The sequence below is a fragment of the Xenopus laevis genome, chromosome 1S (assembly GCF_017654675.1).
Source record: "Xenopus laevis strain J_2021 chromosome 1S, Xenopus_laevis_v10.1, whole genome shotgun sequence".
In the NCBI taxonomy this organism is placed as follows: Eukaryota; Metazoa; Chordata; class Amphibia; order Anura; family Pipidae; genus Xenopus; species Xenopus laevis.
In genome coordinates, this window is record NC_054372.1 from 53,837,272 (window position 1) to 53,856,800 (window position 19,529).

Here is a 19,529-nt window from a genome sequence, read left to right on the forward strand (position 1 = left end):
GAACTGAAGTTAATGATTTGCTATGTGACATGTTTGCAACACAGCACTTTTTGGGTTGATTCCCATTAACATACACTGCAGCAGGAGATTGATTAGTACCAAGTACTGCATTGCTCTTTACCTTTAGAGTACATGATATGCAGGATGCAATGCACTGTAAAGAAGAAAACTAAAAGAGTAATTTACTAGGCGGAGGTGCCTAAGTGCCTCCCCCCACTTGCAGGCAATGCTTGATCTAAAGGGCATACCGCAGGTCTTCTCTGAAAAAGCAGCTCAAATGCCACTGGCAAAACACCTAATACAGATAAACCACCAAAGTGCAAAGAAATGGCTGATTTTAATTTGCACTTTGCACATTGTGTGATACATGGCAATCACCCTGTCGAAGTATATTCCATTGCCACTTTTTAGCGAATCTTTGTTGTTAATCTACAACTCCCAGCATCCTCTAGCATTCAAAGGCTGTCATGTTACACACTGAACTGAAGATGAGAGACCGATGCCCACAGACTGGAGGTTTCAGGGAACGGTATTCATATTTACTAGCAATTTGAAATGATGTGACGCACACTAAACAAGCTCTACATCCATGATAAACAATAATAAATATGTGAGGAGCAGTTCACCTTCAAGACAACTTTTAGTATATGAATGTCCTATTTCAACTAAATGATTTGCCCTCCATTTCTGCACTTTTCAGTTTAAAATGCTATCTGGTTCTTGGGGGTCAGTGACCCTGGCAGCCATAAACCTATTGTTCTGTGAGGCTACACTTGTATTATTACTTGTGATTACAGGTATGGGACTTATTATCCAGAATGCTCAAAACCAGTGGTTTTCCTGATGAGGGAACTTTCCATAATTTGGATCGCCACGACTAAAATTCAATTTAAACATTAATTAAACCCAATAGGATCATTTTGCATCCAAATAGGGTTCATAATATCTTAGCTGGGTACTGTTTTATTACTACAAAGAAAAGGGAAATCATTTTTAAAAATTTGATTTGTTTGATTATATTGGAGACTATGGGAGATGGATGGCCTTTCTGTAATTTGGAGCTTTCTGGATAACGGATTTCCAGATAATGGATGCTATACCTGTACATCTTTCTGTTCAGGTCTCTTCTCTCCCAGTCTTTCATTAAACCCACTGCCCCATTGCTAGGGTAAACTGGACCCTAGAAACCAGATAGAGAGCTGCTGAACAAAAAGCTTAAAAATATAAAAGTCATAATAAGCACAAAAATGAGGATCAGTTGCAAATTCTCTAAAAAATATCCATATCATACTAAAAGTTCATTTAAAGGTGAACTAGCCCTTTCAGTTATTTTATGCAGATGTCACCTTAACAATATCACAACTTAAAGGGGTTGTTCAACGTTTAGTATGATGTAAAGAGTGATATTCTGAGACAATTTTCAATTGGTTTATATTTTTTATTATTTGTGGATTTTGAGTTGTTTAGTTTTTTATTCAGCAGCTCTCCAGTTTGCAGTGTCAGCAATCTGGCAACCATACATTGCTTTGAATAAGAGACCGGAATATGAATGGGCGAGAACCTGAATAGAAAGATGAGTAATAAAAAGTATCAATGCCAAATTTGTAGCCTTACAGAGCATCCAGTTTTTGAAAACTGGAGTCAGAAGAAAAAGGCAAATATATAAAAAACTATATAAAAAATAATGAAGACCAATTGAAAGTTGCTTAGAATTTGCTATTCTAACATACTAAAAGTTTACTTAAATGTGAACCACCCCTTTAAGTAAAATTAAAGTTTTTTTTAGGGCAAGTAACAGTGATGATATTGAAACAAAGAGTTACATCTTTTCATGTGTAGAAGTGCAAATGGCAAGTTGCAGTGTACACTGACTGCCTGTTACTGCCACTGTTTCCTGGGAAAGTTTTCAAATAAGAATTAATCACATAGGATCATGTCATTCTGTTCTAATATACTGATATGTTCCCTGCTCAGATCTGCAAAAGAAGCATCTCATTCACATTGTGCCAAAGAATCATGTCTTACCTGAGCTCTCTGGGTCTTGGGCAAGCTGGTTTCCTTCTCTATGGCATAAACGTCCACCAGGTACAGTCGGGCCCCACGCTCACGGTCCAGCACAGCTGCGGTCTGGATGATGCCAGTCTTGCGCCCGATGGTGAACAATCGCCCTACAGTCCTGCCCTCGCAATTGACCGACACAATGAAGTATTCCACAACAGAGTCGGTACCGCGGGGGTTGGCAGCTTCAATAGATATCACATTGGTACCGATTGGCTCCCCCTCTTTCAGGATGGTGATGTACTTGGGTTGTGAGAACACAGGCCCATTGTGCCCTTCCAGTATAATAGTGAGCTCGGTAGTGGTGGCTTTCCGCTCAGTGCCCAAGTCAGTAGCAGCAACTATAAGGTTATAGAGCAGGTGAGAGGGCACCAGGGGAGAGGCAACTCTTAAATCCCCGCTATATCGATCCACTATAAATGTCTCAGTGTCTCCATTGATAATCTCGTACTCAATCTCTCCGTTGGACCCCTCGTCTGGATCAAATGCAGTAATGGTGGTCAGCACCGATCCGATCACCAGAGAAGGGTCGGCGGCAAAGGCATTCTGGGAGACAAATGTGGGCACATTATCATTGAGGTCACTAATTAAGATGGTTACATTCTTTATGGCATATTTCCTTGACTCCAGAGGCACAGCCAGGTCACTGGCTCTCACAGTCAGCTCAAACAGGTTGGCAAACTCCCTGTCTATCTCCGCGTTAGTGTAGATGGTGCCCCTCACCTCGTCAATGACAAAGTGATTGCCCCTTGGCTTCTGCTGGATGATAGCATAGGTGAGCTGCCCATTGATATCAGCGTCGGGGTCGGTGGCAGTAACAGTCAGTATGGAGGTGCCAATGAGAAGGTTCTCTTCCACTGATTTGAAGATATCCCCTGCAGGGAAGGAGGGTGGGTTGTCATTGAAGTCTCTCACCTTGATAACCACTGACATGGTGCTGGAACGAGGGGGGCTGCCCTTGTCCTGTGCTGTGATGTTCAGCTTGTACAGCTCCTGGGTTTCATAATCCAGCTTCTTGGAAAGGAAAATGCTGCCAGTGTTGGGACTAATACTGAATGTGCCATGGTTATTAGTCCCTGTTATGCTATAGTGAACATCTGCATTGTCCCCAGAATCAGAGTCAGTGGCTGTCACAGAGGACACCAGCTCCCCAACTCTCATATTCTCCACAACATCCACAAATAAGGTTGCTTTGGGGAAAGAAGGGCTGTTGTCATTTTCATCCAGGACCTCAATGCTTAAGGTGGATGTTGCACTTAATGGAACTGCCCCAGAATCAACAGCTTGAATGATCAGGGAGTAAGAGGCTGTAGCTTCATAGTCCAATCTGCCCAAAAGTGCGACCTGCCCTGTACTACTGTCAATTGTAAAATGCTTCCCCTCATTCCCCTTCACAATAGAATAGCTTATCAAACCATTATTGCCCTCATCTACATCAGATGATGACAACCTTAGCACCTGTGTCATGTTAGAGGCCAATTCAGATATGCTAGCTTGGTATAAGTCTTTAGAAAATTTAGGATGGTTATCATTGATATCCCTTATGTAAATCTGCACAGTGGCTTGATCTTTCAGTGGCTTTGGCAAACCTAAATCTGTGGAGGTGACTTTAAGGGTAAAAGCTGCAGCCCCTCTCTGCCTCATGAGGGCCTCTCTGTCAAACTGATGGGTGCTTGTAATGTCCCCAGTAACTGTGTTCAGTTCAAAATCAGGCTGCATTGTTTCAAAAGCATACATTATTTCACCGTTGGAACCGGAGTCCTTGTCCACAGCATAGATTCTCCCAACAAATGACCCCCCACTGTTTTCCTCCTCAAAATAGAAAACATAATTGGTGCTATTGAACAATGGTCTATTGTCATTAATGTCCTCCAGTATTATTGTAACATTAACAGTGCTACTGAGAGGCTCAACAGCTCTGTCTGAAGCAGAGACCTGCAACACATATAAATCCTTAACCTCTCTGTCCAGTTCAGTCTTTACATAGAGTTGGCCATCTGGGAATATACCAAAGGCCTCACCCACATTTCCATGTGTTATAGAATATGTGATTTCTCCGTTGAGCCCTGAATCTTTATCAGTAGCATGAATCTTAAAGAATCTTGAATTAACTGGTTCTGACTCTAAAAGGGTCACTTCATAAGAGAGCTGATCAAAGACAGGGGTGTTGTCATTGACATCATGCACTGAAATGGTTAATATGAAGCTAGATGCTAATTGCGGTACTCCCATATCTGACGCTATAATTTCTACCTGGTATGAACCAGTATCGACATCAAGGGGGCCAGTAAGGCTCACAGCACCTGTAACCTCATCAACATAAAACAAGCTTTGAGGATTTTGCTTTAAGCTATAGGCTACCTTCCCATTGATTCCTTCATCGGGGTCTACAGCCTTGGCCTGAAAAATTATATGACCAGTCTTCCAGTTCTCAACCACATTGACATTTTCAACTGCATTTACAAAGTGAGGGGAATTGTCATTTAAGTCTTTAACTGTGATGTTCACAATAGCTTCCCCCGTTACAGCCCCACCACTAGCCACCACTTTCAACTGATAAAAGTCGTGTTCCTCCCTATCTACCACACTTGCAGTCATGATTAGTCCCGTGGCTTTGTCAATAGTAAACACCCCCTTTTGGTCACCTGTAGTAGCCAGGTAAGTGATATTGGTATTCAGATCTAAAGAGGTAGCTGAAACCATTCCAACATTATAACCTACCGCCACATTTTCAAACATAACAAAACTATATGAGCCCTGGGAGAAAGATGGGGGATTATCTTGAGTGTCCAACACAGTGATAGTGACTATGGCATGATTGTGGGATTGCAGGCCCCCTCCATCTGAAGCCAGCACCTTAAGCTGGTAGGCTGTTTTTTCCTCCCTGTCAAGGGCTGCTTTTGTAGAGATTGCGCCAGTCTCGGGATCAACCTGAAATTTTGATGTGTCCCCAGCTCTAATAGAATATCTGATTGTGCCATTGATGCCCAAGTCTGGGTCAGAAGCTGTGACAGTGGCCACAAAACTAGCAGGTGGTTCATTCTCCTGAATGTTGGCAAAGTACTGCACTGGATAAAAAACTGGGCTATTGTCATTTACATCCAACAGAGTAACAATGACCTTGGCTGTGGAAGACAGGGGAGGGGTGCCAAGATCACTTGCCAAAATCTGTAAAGTGCAGCGATCCTGCTGCTCTCTGTCAAGATCTGTCCTAGTATTTAATTTGCCAGACAAAGGATCTAGCCGAAATTGTCCCTGGCACTGGCTAGGGTTATCAGCATCAAAGTAGAAGCGAATGGTTCCATTGTCCCCTAGGTCACCATCAGTAGCCTTGAGCATAAGCAATTCAGTGCCAATCAAAGAATTTTCTGGCAGAGATACCACATGGCCATTCACATGAATCCCAGTAAAAGTTGGTTTTTGATCATTGACATCCAAAAGGTTGACAAGGAGCGTGGCATAACTTGTTTTAGGCTGTGGCCCCTGGTCCTGGGCACTGATATTTAAAAGCAGCTGTGGAGCTATTTCCCGATCCAGTGCTGAAGTACTAGTTACCAATCCGCTGCTCTCACTTATAGAGAACCAGCCCAGCGTGTTTCCAGACACAATAGAGTATCGTAGATTGGCATTTAATCCTGTATCCCCATCAGAAGCAGAAACCCCACAAATGTAGGATCCAGGGGGTAAATCCTCACTGATCTGCACTTTACTATGTGGCTCCTGGAAAACTGGAGGGTGGTCGTTGATGTCATTAACATATATGACTAAGCTGGCCACAGAGGAGCGGGGCCTGGGATGACCCTGATCTGATACACTAACTGTCAGGTTATAGGAAGGAATTCTTTCTCTGTCAAGAGAACTGGCCACTTTGATGAGGCTGAGATTAGGGACTTTGGAAGTCTGTACTTCAAAATGGCGCTGTTCATTGCCCCCCAAGATAGCAACTGTAACATTGCCATTTGCAGCAGGAGAGTCTGCATCAGTGACAGTAAGCAAAGCCACCACTGTCCCAACTTGAGCATTCTCATCAACTGATGCATAGCGGGAGGTAGCAGGAAAATAGCGAAACTTTACTACAGGGTCATTATCATTTACATCAATTAGGCGGACCAGTGCCTCCGAGCGGCCAGTAAGTGGTGGGGTACCTAGATCTTTGGCCTGGATGCTGAGGGTGTATTGCCGCCGGCTCTCATAATCCAGAGGCTCCCTAATAGTTACAAGACCACTTTCTGGGTCAATTTGAAAAGGGGTACCTTCTGCAAGCTGATACCTGATGGCAGCATTAGGGCCTTCATCTCTATCAGTGGCCTCCACTTTTAAAACGCTTAAACCTACTGGGGAGTCTTCCTCTATCTTGGCCTGGTACTGGGAGCTGCTGAAAACTGGTGGGTTGTCATTAATATCTTGCACAGTTACATTAACGTGAAGGTGACCTAATCTTTTGGGAGTGCCTTTATCCTCCACCTCCACCAGCAGATAATAGCATGGGTTGGTCTCTCTGTCTAAGGGACCTTGGGACATCAGGTGAAGAAAAGCCCCCTCCCCGCTTGGGTTAACTGTAATGCCCAACTTGAAGCGCCCGTCCGGGTTACCTGATACAATACGATAGGATCGATGATCTACACCGTTGTTACCAGCATCAGAGTCTGTAGCAGTGTCCAGTATGACTTGACGCCCACCCTGTGTGTCCTCCTTAAAGGAAACGACAATGGAGGGCTCTGGGAAAACAGGGGAGTTGTCATTGATATCTAATACAGTAATCCGCACTTCTGTGGGGTACGTTGGCTGGCTGGAGAGCACCACCAGGTTGATCACATCACTGACCAAGCTCTCTCTGTCGATATTGGAGGTGGTGTAGATGGAGCCAGTAGTGGAGTTAATATTAAACAAGACATGGGATTCGCTGAGTCGGTAGGTAAATCCAGGCTTGGTGCTGATGGTGCCCACATACGTCCCTGGGGGTTGTTCCTCCAGCACCTGAAAGAGCTGCCTGGGCTGAGAGCTGCACAAAACCCGAGGTGCCAGGGACTCCAGCAGCACACACAGCAATATGTGCAAGGGACAAGTCATTCCTAGGAAAAGGCTCATTCTGCCAATCCACTATCTTTTAACCAAAAGGATAAATCCAACTTGCAGCGGCGCAAGAACAATGAACTACAACTGCCCAGGACTAAGGCAACTCCAGTGAGTGTAGCGTTCCCTCAGGTTCCAGTAGCGCCGCATTTATAGCGCCTTACACATTGTACATCCACAGCGAGCATCCAGCAGTGCTTTAAGTTTGCGCCGCGCAGCCGGTGAGTAACTTGTGGATTGGAGGTGAGTCTGGAGCTGTCACTGAGCCTTTGTGTCCATCAGGCTTCTCTGAACTCGGGTTCCCCCCCGCGCGATCCCCTTCAATGCAGAAAGATGGGTGAGCTCGGTAGAGACGTCTCGCTGCTCATCCCAGTGCCGGGGATTGTGCTCATCCAATAGCAGCAGCGATTGCACAGACCTGTGAGACAATTCCCCTCTTTGTATTGCGGGGAGTAAGGTTACCCCACTATTGCCGGCTGCAGGGGTGTTGCGGAGTTCCTGGGCAGGCTGCAGTGTGTAGCACAGAGACCCGCTGCTCCCGACGATAGAATGGAATGGAACTCACAGCACAACTCGCTGCTGCTGAAGAAACAAAAACTTTCTTCGCTCATTGAATCCCCTTCCCATCAGGCAGGATTCAGACCCCCCCCTGCATACAATCGCACCGCCCAGCCACACGCCTGTCACTTCCAAGCCCACCCTGCTGCCTCCTGATTGGTCATTGGCTTCTGGTGCCGCGCCCCCTCGCTAAATCCTCTGAGGTTTCCCGGGCTGCCCCTGCTCCCCTCCATTGGCCGGCAGCGCTGCTTGTTCTCCGCTCTCTGGGACCCAAACCATTAGCTCGCTGGGAACAGTGGAGGTGGGGAGGGGGTGCTAATAATGTGCGCATTTACTTAACTCGCTGGCTGCCAGGACTGGTCTATACAACTTGCTTACAACAGTCCAGTACAAGCAAAAGTGCACCACTGTCCTAACCAATAGCAACTGTAAAGCCTCTGTTTTATTGTGAGAGGAACTTGAAGCCTCTTGTCATTGCTGCTCTTGTGTTTCATTCCTCCGCAGCCCCTGAGGTTGCTTCTGCGCTATAAAGGAATGGCACCGCAACCCAGTTCTGGACTGGGAGTCAAAATAGGCCCTGGCATTCCAGGTACAGAGAGGCTCAATCAGCTCCTCACCAGTCCACTAAATAGTGACTTTATTTGGCATCTTGTGGCAGCCCCTCTGGCATTTGCCAGAACCCACAGATTGCTAGTCCGGGCCTGCCCCATCCCCAACGGTTATTTGCACAGCTAGGTCCAAACTGGGCTTAAAAATAGGCCCTAGCATTTCAGGTACATAGAGGCCCAAACCGCCTCAGACCACTAGTGAGTGTCTGTGGCATCTTACTGTAAGGGGTTGCCACCTTTTCTGGAAAAAAATCCCGGCTTTCCTATATTTTTATGCTTTTTCCCTATAAATTACATAAGCATCAAGCAACATTTTTACCGGCCAGGCCTGTAAAATACCGGCCAGGTGGAAACCCGAATCTTACAGCAGCAGCAACATCATCATCTGTATAGTTGCAGTTGACCCATTATCCTTTTTATTTTGGATAGACAAAGGGCTATTTTCACCTAGGGACGTCTCATGACGAAAATATATTTTGCTGGGGTGTTTTAATTCTATAATGAAGCAAAATATCACAGCTGAACACTGTGCCTTGCGCGCCTGTCATCTCTTCCCTTCTCTATAAAGTCCCCGGGGAAGAAGAGCAGATAAATAAACCGCAGCACTGAGGAGCATTAAAGAAAATCACAGGACAAGTCCACAGAACATATGTTCTCATTCTTCAACTCTATGAGGAATAAAAAGAGAAAAATGTGAAATCGTTTCTGGTGTGGGTAAACAGTGTCCTCCAGTGGTGAGATGCATGGATAGCTCTAAGCAAATCATTTCTAGGTGCTGAAACAATAGAAGGGGATGAGTGGCCTCTGGTTCTTTGTTATATTTTATGTGAAAAAGACCTTGCTATAGGTCTCTAATGTCATCTAACTTTCATGTGAAGATTAATCTTGTCTCTTCATCTTCTCCAGCAAGAAGAACCATTTTGTACACTTTTCTGAGTACTAATTCCAGGTCTGGACTGAGATTCATAAAATGTTGTGATACTTCAGTATTGGGCAGTTGGGACACCTGGAAAAAACCCAGTGAGCCCTGACCTTCATGGGCACCACTGACACAGGCTTCACTTTTTCTGCCTGACCCAGGCCCACTACTGTCCCCTTTCCTCCACCTGGACCATCCCCTATCCCTGATCATAGGAGGAAAGGGAGGTAAAACCTCCCAGTCTGAACCTGTACACAAAGACCCAAATAGCCCCCCACAAGCCTAGTAAATAGTGACTGTGTTTTACATCTTACAGCAGCCTTTCTGGCATCTGCCACAATCCACAGATTGCCAGTCTGGGCCAGACCAACTCCCTCTGTGTGTAAGCTGCATGGCTGGGATCTCTGTGTATAACAGACGTTTCCATATATAGACAATAGCACTCTGAATTAATAAGCTAAATCCCAAAAGTTTTGAGCATGACCATTGCAGTAATGTAATACAAATAATGTCATTAATCATCCCATAAAATGTGACCTAATGTCCCTTTCTATAGCTGGTAGGGGGGACCCACACACAGTTGGAATTGGCCATTTTGAATGATGTGGTCATGGCGTTGGTGGGTGGCTGGAGAGTCGCTTCACCTTCTTGTCCAAGATGAACTATAAATTCTCCAGCAGGGGGCATTACTGGGGCTCTCAGCCCTCCTCCATGCATTCCAGTATCCTTTCCAGATGTGCTCCTATGTATATGCTCTACTTAGAAAAGGACATTCATATGTTCTTGTAATAGAAGAACAAGGTCATTTTGGGTTCATCAGTGTGGCAGCCACAGAAGGCGTACTTGAAATGCTAGCGCCTATTTTGAATCTCAGCATATCTCCCAAAATTTGAAAAAGAGGGACAGAAAGAAATGCCATGCACATTTTTGACCATACCCATTTTATGGCCATTCCCCTTAATTACCATGTCCATTTTACAAAATTTGGCAGGTTATAAACACATTTCTGGGAGTTTTAGGGACATTTTTTATGTGTTATTTCAGTTTGGTAATGAAGGTGAAATTGCCCTTTAAGCTGTGAGTCACAGTTCTCCCAACAGACTTGCTTATCTTAAATAGTTACAATTGTATCTTTGTTTATCTTAAAAAAGCCTATAATTTAATAAAGTTTCATAAACTTTGTATTTTTTTCTGGAGTCAGTGCAGGAGATCAAATAAAAACTGGACTTTTTAATAAAAATCCGGGACTGCTGTCAAAATCGCGACTGTCCAGCAGAAAACGGGACCGTTGGAAAGTATAAATCAGTACAGACACACCAACCAGATTCAACTTTCTGATGCCCATAGCAAATTAAGGCACCCAAATTCCAAAGCATGTTCTTTAGAACTAAACAGTTCATTATTCCCTAGCAGCAGTGTCCCTTCAGCAAGAGGCAAGCTATACATTTAGGGGCTATTTATTAAAGTCCAATTTTTTCTGGTCTGGAAATTTTTGTGAAAATGTATTGATAAATGGGGGGGGAAGTCCATGCAAATTTGGTTTGAGTGGTTTTCGGAAAACAGAGAGAACATTTCAGATTTTGATAAATAATCCCCTAAATGTGAAGAATGTACAGTGTCAGGGCATTTACCCTGATATTAACCCTGATAGTTGAAATAGATTTGCGGTTGATATCTGGGTTTTATTAATGGCGTATACTGTTACCCACAAAGGTAGTAGACTTTTGTCACAAGTAATTTAATGCTCACAGAAATATTTGCCCTTTGACTATATCTATGTTGGGCTCCCCCAGACACAGTTGGAACTGGCCATTTTGGATGACCCTGATGTCACTGTGTGGGTGGGTGGGTGGCTTGCTTATTACTCAACCTTCTTCTCCAAGGTGAACTATAAATTCTCCAGCAGGGGGTATCATCATGACTTTTAAGCCCTCCTACAGTGATTTCACTGTCATGTTATGATTTACTCCAGCAATAACATGCTGCTGCTGATACTCCACCATGCATAAGGAAAGGTCTCCTTAGGTTCACCAGTGTACTAGGCTGGCCACAACTTCATAAATAGGGTCTATATACCCCTCCAAAGGCACCCACTGCAGGTTATAAAGCAGACACTAGCCTGTCTAGAGCCAGAAGTGAGTTATGCTATAGAAAACCTAATCTGTAATGGGAGTCTTAACTTCATTATATATGGTACTACATTGATCCTTCCTTTTGTTTTGGGGTATTATATATTATATATGAATATGGTACTAATTGTAATCTTTCTTGTATTCTGGAATATTATATATGAATATGATACTACATTTAATCTTCCTTGTATCCTGGGGTATTATATATGAATATGATACTACATTTATTCTGCCTTGTGTTCTGGGGTATTATAAATGAATACGGTACTAAATGTATCCTTCCTTGTATTCTGGGGTATTATATATGAATACGATACTACATTTATTCTTCCTTGTGTTCTGGGGTATTATATATGAATATGGTACTAAATTTATCCTTTCTTGTATTCTGGGGTATTATATAAAAATATGGTGTTAAATTTATTCTTCCTTGTATTCTGGGGTATTATATATAAATATGATACTACATTCATTCTTCCTTGTGTTCTGGGGTATTATATAGTGAATAAAGTATCCCCTCTTGTAAATTATAAGGATATTATAAGTTACCAAGGAGTTTCATGACCATATAAAAACACGTGGCCGAAGGCCGAGTGTTTTTATACAGGTCATGGAACTCCGAGGTAACTTCTAATATCCTCATATTTTGCCAAAGGGGGTACTTTATTATAATACACAAGTTTCAGTGAGTCTTGTGACAGACATGACATCAGAACTCACCGTTTATAACTGATGACATCAGAACTCACCGTTTATAAGGATATAATTTACAGGATATTCATGGCTTGTACGTATTATAAATGAATACGATACTAAATTTATCCTTTCTTGTATTCTGGGGGTATTATATAGTGAATAAAGTACCCCCTCTTGTAAAATATAAGGATATTATAAGTTACCGAGGAGTTTCATGACCATATAAAAACACGAGGCCGAAGGCCGAGTGTTTTTATACAGGTCATGGAACTCCGAGGTAACTTATAATATCCTCATATTTTACAACTGGGGGTACTTTATTAATTATAATACACAAATTTTAGTGAGTCATGTGACAGAAATGACATCACTACTCACCGTTTATAACTGATGACATCACTAGTCACCATTTATAAGGATATAATTTACAGGATATTCATGGCTTTTGTGTATTATATATGAATATGGTACTACATTTATTCTTCCTTGGATTCTGGGGTGTTATATGAATATGATACTACATTTATCTTTCCTTGGATTCTGGGGTAATATAAATTAATATGGTACTACATTTATCTTTCCTTTTATTCTGGGGTAATGTATATGAATCTGGTACTATATTTATCCAATCTTGTCCTGTTCTGGGGTATTATGTGTATATAAATATATTTAAAATAAGCAATTATGCTGTCCCACACTGTATATTATTACATTTATGGCCAGTGTATGCTTGCTCAGCTCTTTAGCCTTTCGGACCCTGGGTATTACTATTGGCAGGGCCATTGTTAGAGCAGGACGGAAAAAACATTTACTTTGAGCCACCAACCTCACAGCTGACCCCCACTGCCACAAAAGTCCAAGTAACATTATTAAATTATACAATAATTCCTTGGCAGGGATTATTATTATTATTATTAACATGTATTTATATAGCGCCAACATATTGCGTAGCACTTGTGTAGCAGGGATGTTAACCCAGTGGCCATTCAGCTGTCATTGAACTACAAATCCCAGGAGCTGCAGCAGGGTGATTGCTGCTGGGGATACAGGGAATTGTATTTCAACAACTGCCAGACAACCACAGATTTACATTCTATTTCTCGAGTTGGGTGTCCAAACTTCCTTCATCACCTTAGCTCCCATATTCTCTAACCTCTGTCTTGTGTATTAGCTTCTTCTTAATGAGATGCCTTTCTGCTGCACAAAAACTTTCTTTATTTTCCAGGCTTTGAAAGAACCTTCATGGAGAGCTTCTTGTGGGAGGTATTCTCCAGCCAGTGCACATTATGTTCAGTCTGACTGCACACAGAAAACATCATGCTTGTACACATAAACCTCTTTCATGCACAAACGTGTAAAACAGCAAGGGGCAGTCCCAGGCAGCCTCACACACAGCTCCATGTATGCTGCTCCTAGCCTTATACTCTTGTTTGTGCCAAATACAACCGTGTCCAACCTTCTGCTTCTCAAGTAGCCCACAGGGAAAAGGCTTTTTTTACACCATTGGAAGTTTTAAAAGACAAAATGGGTTTTGTTTAAAATTTTCCATTATGTTTTGGATATGGGGAAACACTTGAAACTTGATGTCATGATTATTAAGATCCAGGTTGCAAAGAACTGAACCCTGGCTGATCCTGTCACCGATTTATTCTGCACAGTTATATTGCATTGGAACACAGTATTTATGCTGAGTTGTGTCTTTATATGTATAGGAGAATATCCGCAGCAGTTATAAACAGAAGAGGCCCAGATAAGAAGAAGCTATAACATGCATTGCTGAAAGCCACCCGATAACATGTATCTTACTACTATTATTTCATTATTATATGTGTTTATGTATGTTATTTATTTTTTTTTAAAATTGATACCAAGCTACTGAACTGTATACCAAGTTTGGTTTAGTTAATAAACTTGTCTACCAAATGTTGCAGCAACAAAACCCCTATATCCCCTTTTCACCTATAAGGGCAATGGAACATCCATTAATTTGAATGGCAATAGCCTGGACACTGCAGGTACGCTCTTGGGCCATGCAATAGATGCTTGAAAAGACATTTTCAAGACTAACTGATCTGGGTTATTCCCAACAGTATGAATGGGAGAATTCACCCACTGTGCTGGCAAAACAAAGTGAATTGCCCCATCTACATTTGCCCAAAATCAGATATTAACTAGAGTGCCTCTCCAGTCCACTCAAGAACAAAAGTGTCAGATTATCCTAGTTAACTTTACAACAGTCAATCCACCCCATGTTTAGTAAGTACTGGCATGGCAGCCACACATGGGGTGGATTTCAGCTCGAAAATGCACACCAGGTAGCCAGAATTTAGCCAAAGATAATGCCCAGGGTCGGCGTGCAACCTTTCTTTGCTCAGCAGAGGCCACCACCATGCTACAGCCCGTGGAAGGCCCAAATACCAGATGGGCTACTGTAAGATGCCATAGACAGTGATTAGCTATTTGGGATTCTGTATACTTGATCCTGTACCAAGGTCTATTCAGAACTGAAAGCAGGCTATATTTCTCTTAGCAAAGAGGCATCACTGACATAACATTTTATGTGAGGTACTTAGGGGCAACATGTACGTTTCCTAAAATGTTGAATATTGTCCATCACCCATGAGACTAGGGTGGGATATAGCCAGTGGCGTAACTAGATATTACTGGGCCCCACAGCAAATTATTTTTCAGCCCCCAAAATGTCTAGAGATTGACCTGTTTGACCAATATTTATTGAAATTGTATATGAATTAGGTCCTCATGGGGCCCCTTTACTGCCTGGGCCCCCTTGCAACCGCTGGGTCTGCTTCCTCTGTAGTTACGCCCCTGGATATAGCATGCTACTGCATCTCCTTTTAAATCAGATTTCAAATTTAGCACAGTAGTTTGTTTCAATAATTCCTTGGTGCCTGTCTGGCTGCTCTTTATAGCCTCCACATAGCATCTATACCTACTTAATGCCCTGGTTATCAGGAAACATTTATTATCTGAGAAAGTCTAAGCTGTAAACTCTATACAGTAAATTTTCCATTTTCGCTTGTTCAACGAAAAACTGATTTAGTACAAGAGCAGCCTCTAGTGGTTGTTGTACCACAATGCAATCTTGCTGAATATTTCTTCCCAATAATTCCAAGCAACAAATGTGAAAGTGTGTTTTCATTTAATTTCTCTGGCTCCTGTGTGCAGATACAACTGATTCCGGCAATATGCTATGAAATAATATTCACTGACAATTCTTTTTACTTAAATATCAGCAAAAGCAGAGTTTAAGCCACTGTGGGTCTTCGCTGATTCACACATTCTCACTGTGGAACTCTGCTGGGATTATTGTGTGTGTGTATTTTTATATAAAGGGAAAGAAGAAGTTAAAATGCTGAATGTTAGAGAAATGAGGGCTAAGCATTGCAAGAAGACTGAGACCCCAATCAAAGGGGAAAAAGGGATGTCAAACCTCCATTGTTTAGATCTTGTTAACATATTCCAAGGAGACCCCATTGGCAAATGTGCTTTATTTCCTATGGTAAAAAAATCTTGTACAGAATTATTGGTGGAAATGCAGGACTGCTGCAATGAGTGGTCACTGGGAAATCACTACTGATTAATGCAAATCGTTCTGGCTGGAGAGCCAACATGAGCACATACCAAGGCTCAATAACATACAAATTGAACTAACTGGGGAATATCTTCTCTGGTCCATTAACCACAGCAATCAGTTAGGCTAATGGCACAAATTGTGTTTTCTGCATTGGTGTAACACGGTTCTGTGCCATTAGCCTTAAGTTAGCGTATAATTGTCTAGTGCAATTTGCCTAATGATGTCTGGGGCCTTTGCCACAAGGGATTTCAGCAAAGGTTTCTCCACATGCTCCTTAATACATTTTAACATACAGGTACATACACAATAAGAGTCATCAATAAATTATAAAATATATACTTACAAACAGTGCTTAGTGAAGTAATTTATATAATCAACTGAGACCTGTGCATTAGTGATGTGCGGGCTGGCCCGATACCCACAGGTTTCCTTGTGGGTCGGGCGGGTTCAGGACAACCTTACACTCTTCTCTGCGGCTTCCGGGTTCTTCTTTTATAGACACTATGCCTGCTCGCCCTGCCCCTTTTGTGATGTCATTGTGGCGGGGGTCAGCGCAGGTCTATAAAAGGAACCTGGGAAGTCGGGTTTGGGCAGGCGTGGGAGGTCGGGTGGCGGGTGGGTGCGGGTCGGGGAAATACCGACCCACACATCACTACTGTGCATTTTAAAAATCAATGTATCCCCGTTCTCAAATTTGGTGATAACCTTGGAGCTCTATGACCTGGATAAAAATCAGTCAGTCTTCAGGAACCAGTACAGTATATGTTGCTCACCAACCCCTTGAATGTTGCTTACAGTGGCCTCAAAGCAGAGGCTTATTTATGAATTCAAGACTTGGAGGGAAGTTGTTGTTGCATGAAAAATAGATTTTCTGCCAAACAAAGCCTCCTGTAGGCTGCCAGTCCACATAGGGGCCACAGTTCCTGGTCTGTATGTCAGCTCTCTTACTTTATCCTCTGTTTGATTCTAAAAATGGTCCTCCTTTTATTCAGGTAGTAATCTTTGATTTACCTAACTGGAATCCTGCTTTTACAGTACCAAGACACCAAATAGATATTTCAATAGACATTTCATCCAAATACATTATAAATCCATAAACCACAAAGCCTCCTCTTGATTTGATGGTTGAGTCAGATGATTGCTATAATCCTGAAATTGCAATGTTCTGTGTTAAGTACTAAGCTGTGGATTTTATTTTCTAACATGACATCATCAGATGCAGTTCAAGGAACTAGAAATAAAATATAAATATTCACTTTTCTTTGCAAATTTGAAGACTTGGCAAGTTCCTCTAAATGTAAACCTGGTGTGTGGGGTTTGCCTCAACTATGCAGACATGCAGCAAAGATGTAGGGACTAATTCTCATACTGGAGATCTCAGTTCTCTGGGTTTAAAATAAGATGCTTATCCAGCCCTGAAAATGTAAGGTTACCTCAGGTACCCTGAATAGCCCTATGCTTCCCATAAACATTCTTGCTGCATCAGCTCTCAGGAACTTCTCATAACAGCTTTACATTCACAGCCGGAGTTGCCATCGATAATTTGCTCTACACCCTCCTCTGTATCAGGAGTTTGATCTGCTGCTGAATTCTTGCTGGTATTGAAATCATATTGTCTTGAAATTACTGCCTGCCTCCTGTTCATGGCCTTTTCTTTGGACCCTTATGTGCCAGTTGCATTCTGACGATTGCCTGGTTTTTTTGACCTTGTCTGAGTTTGATAATCCCCTACCTTGGTCTATTTCGCTTAGCACAATTCTCAGTTCATCCTTATTTAAAACTATTCCAGTTTTATTTTCGGATAGAATCCTGTATCTTAAAGCTCAAAAAAGACTTTGGCTAGAAAGGGTACATCTTGTTTTGGACTTTTGTACCAAGTGTTTAGCAGTGAAGATGTAAGGTTTGTTGAGGAGTGGCAGCAAAGTTCAAATCTGAAGGCAAAAGTAAATTCAAAATAATCCAAAGAAGGTCGATCTGCAGTGGCAGGAGCTTCAAACAAGTGTATGGTGGTGTTGGTGGGGCATTGGGAAAGGTGTATCTCTTGGCCCAACATCAGCTTCTACAACAGATGTAGCCTCACTTTCCTAATGTTTTCATTATTAAAAAACCTTAAAAGAGACATTAAGGGGCCCATTTACTTAGCTAGAGTGAAGGAATAGAATAAAAAAAACTTCGAATTTCTAATGTTTTTTTTGGCTACTTCGACCATCGAATTGGCTACTTCGACCTTCGACTTCGAATCGAACGATTCGAACTAAAAATTGTTCGAATATTCGACCATTCGATAGTCGAAGTACTGTCTCTTTAAAAAAAACTTCAACCCCCTACCGAGGTGCCATGTTGGCCTATGGGGAAGGTCCCCATAGGCTTTGTAACAATTTTTTGGTCGAAGAAAAATCGTTCGATGGATGGTTTGAAATCCTTCGAATCGAACAAATTTTGAACGATTTTTTGTTCAATCGAACTATTTGCGGTAAATCCTTCGACTTCGATATTCAAAGGATTTACATTCGACAGTTGAATATCGAGGGTTAATTAACCCTCGATATTCGAACCTATGTAAATCTGCCCATTAGTGTAAAAAATAAGAATGTACCAGTGCATTATACTCATTTAGATATAGAAGAATTGTACTTAAAAAGTAGTGTTTCAGGTTGATTTATTGAATATTTCTGCAAAAACCCTAAAAAACCCTCCCTTCTCTTCCACTTTCTGCTCCCTGAATTCCCAGGCTGTGCAGGGGAGCCGACAGCTCTCAGCTCACAGCACTGTAGGTCAGGAACCAATCAGCAGCTAGCAGGACCTGATAGGGAACTGAAGCCTGTCTGTGCTTGTGTGACTGTAGGGCTTTGATTGTCTCCCTCCTACTGTGCTTCTGGCAGGGAAACAGGAAACAGGGAACAATGAGCATCTATAGGGAGCTCCAATAAAGGGGACATTTTTAAATATAATATTCATTTGCAGGCTAATGTAAAGCCAACATCATATATGACTTATAATTGCCTACAAAATTAGTTTTTTTTTCATTAAACCTATATGTCTCCTTTAAGCCTAGCTTTTTAACAGCAACCCAGAGGACTCTGATCATGTGAACTGTTATGGTGCCAAGTTTATTGTCCTCCATCCATAATAATTCAACCTTTTCGCTAGCAATATACTGTACAGAAATCTAACTAGAGCCAAAGTACAGTAGCCGTGAATGTTCTTGAAAAAAAAAACCAGTGTGGTACATATTGTATTTATAGGTATCACACAAATAAGAAGTAAGAAATTATTTAGCCTGAACTCATCCATAGAATTCCACCTTGAATTAGATGCCTGTGCTGACACAACTGTCAGTCCCTTGGTACTGGCTTGCGCCCCGGCAAGAGGTCGCGGCGTGTGTGCGCACCGGCGCGGTTGCGTCGAGTTGTGCGCGCGTGCGTGGACGGAGGTTCGCGGGCGCGCGCACGTCTTTGACGCGCACGTTTTGACGCGCGCGCACGTTTTTGACGCATGCGCACGGTGCGTAAAAGGACGCCGAGGCCTGCAAGTCACTGCGAAGTGATCTTGCCTCTGACACTAAGCGTTTTTGAATTCCACATTGCTGATCCACTGGTTTCCTGATTATTGGCCTGTTTTTGACTCTTCTCTTGGATTTCCCCTGGTACCGCTGATTCCGTTCCTGACCTACGCCTGGCTTTGACTACGTTTCCGCTTATCCCTGTTTGGCTACCTCGACTAGACTTTTTACAAGTGCCTATCCAACATCTATTACCGGCACCTCTGTTACTCTCCATCTGGACTTATTCCTGTCTCCACCCAGGCTCTAAGTTCCAGTGAGAGGCATAGGGGAGGCTATTATTTCGTCGGACCCATTACGGAGCTTGATAGTATCACTTCGCCAATAT

General features: G+C 42.5%; 1 protein-coding gene across 1 annotated transcript in view; it reads right to left on the reverse strand.

Moving 5' to 3' along the window:
- fat4.S (FAT atypical cadherin 4 S homeolog) overlaps positions 1-8,037 on the reverse strand; it is a 188,033-nt gene extending 179,996 nt beyond the window's left edge. Inside the window, exon 1 of the mRNA XM_018243327.2 lies at positions 2,026-8,037. Within this exon, the coding sequence (XP_018098816.1) occupies positions 2,026-7,146 (5,121 nt within the window). The 5' untranslated portion in view covers positions 7,147-8,037. The remainder of the gene's footprint in view (positions 1-2,025) is intronic.
- Positions 8,038-19,529: the final 11,492 nt, after the last annotated feature.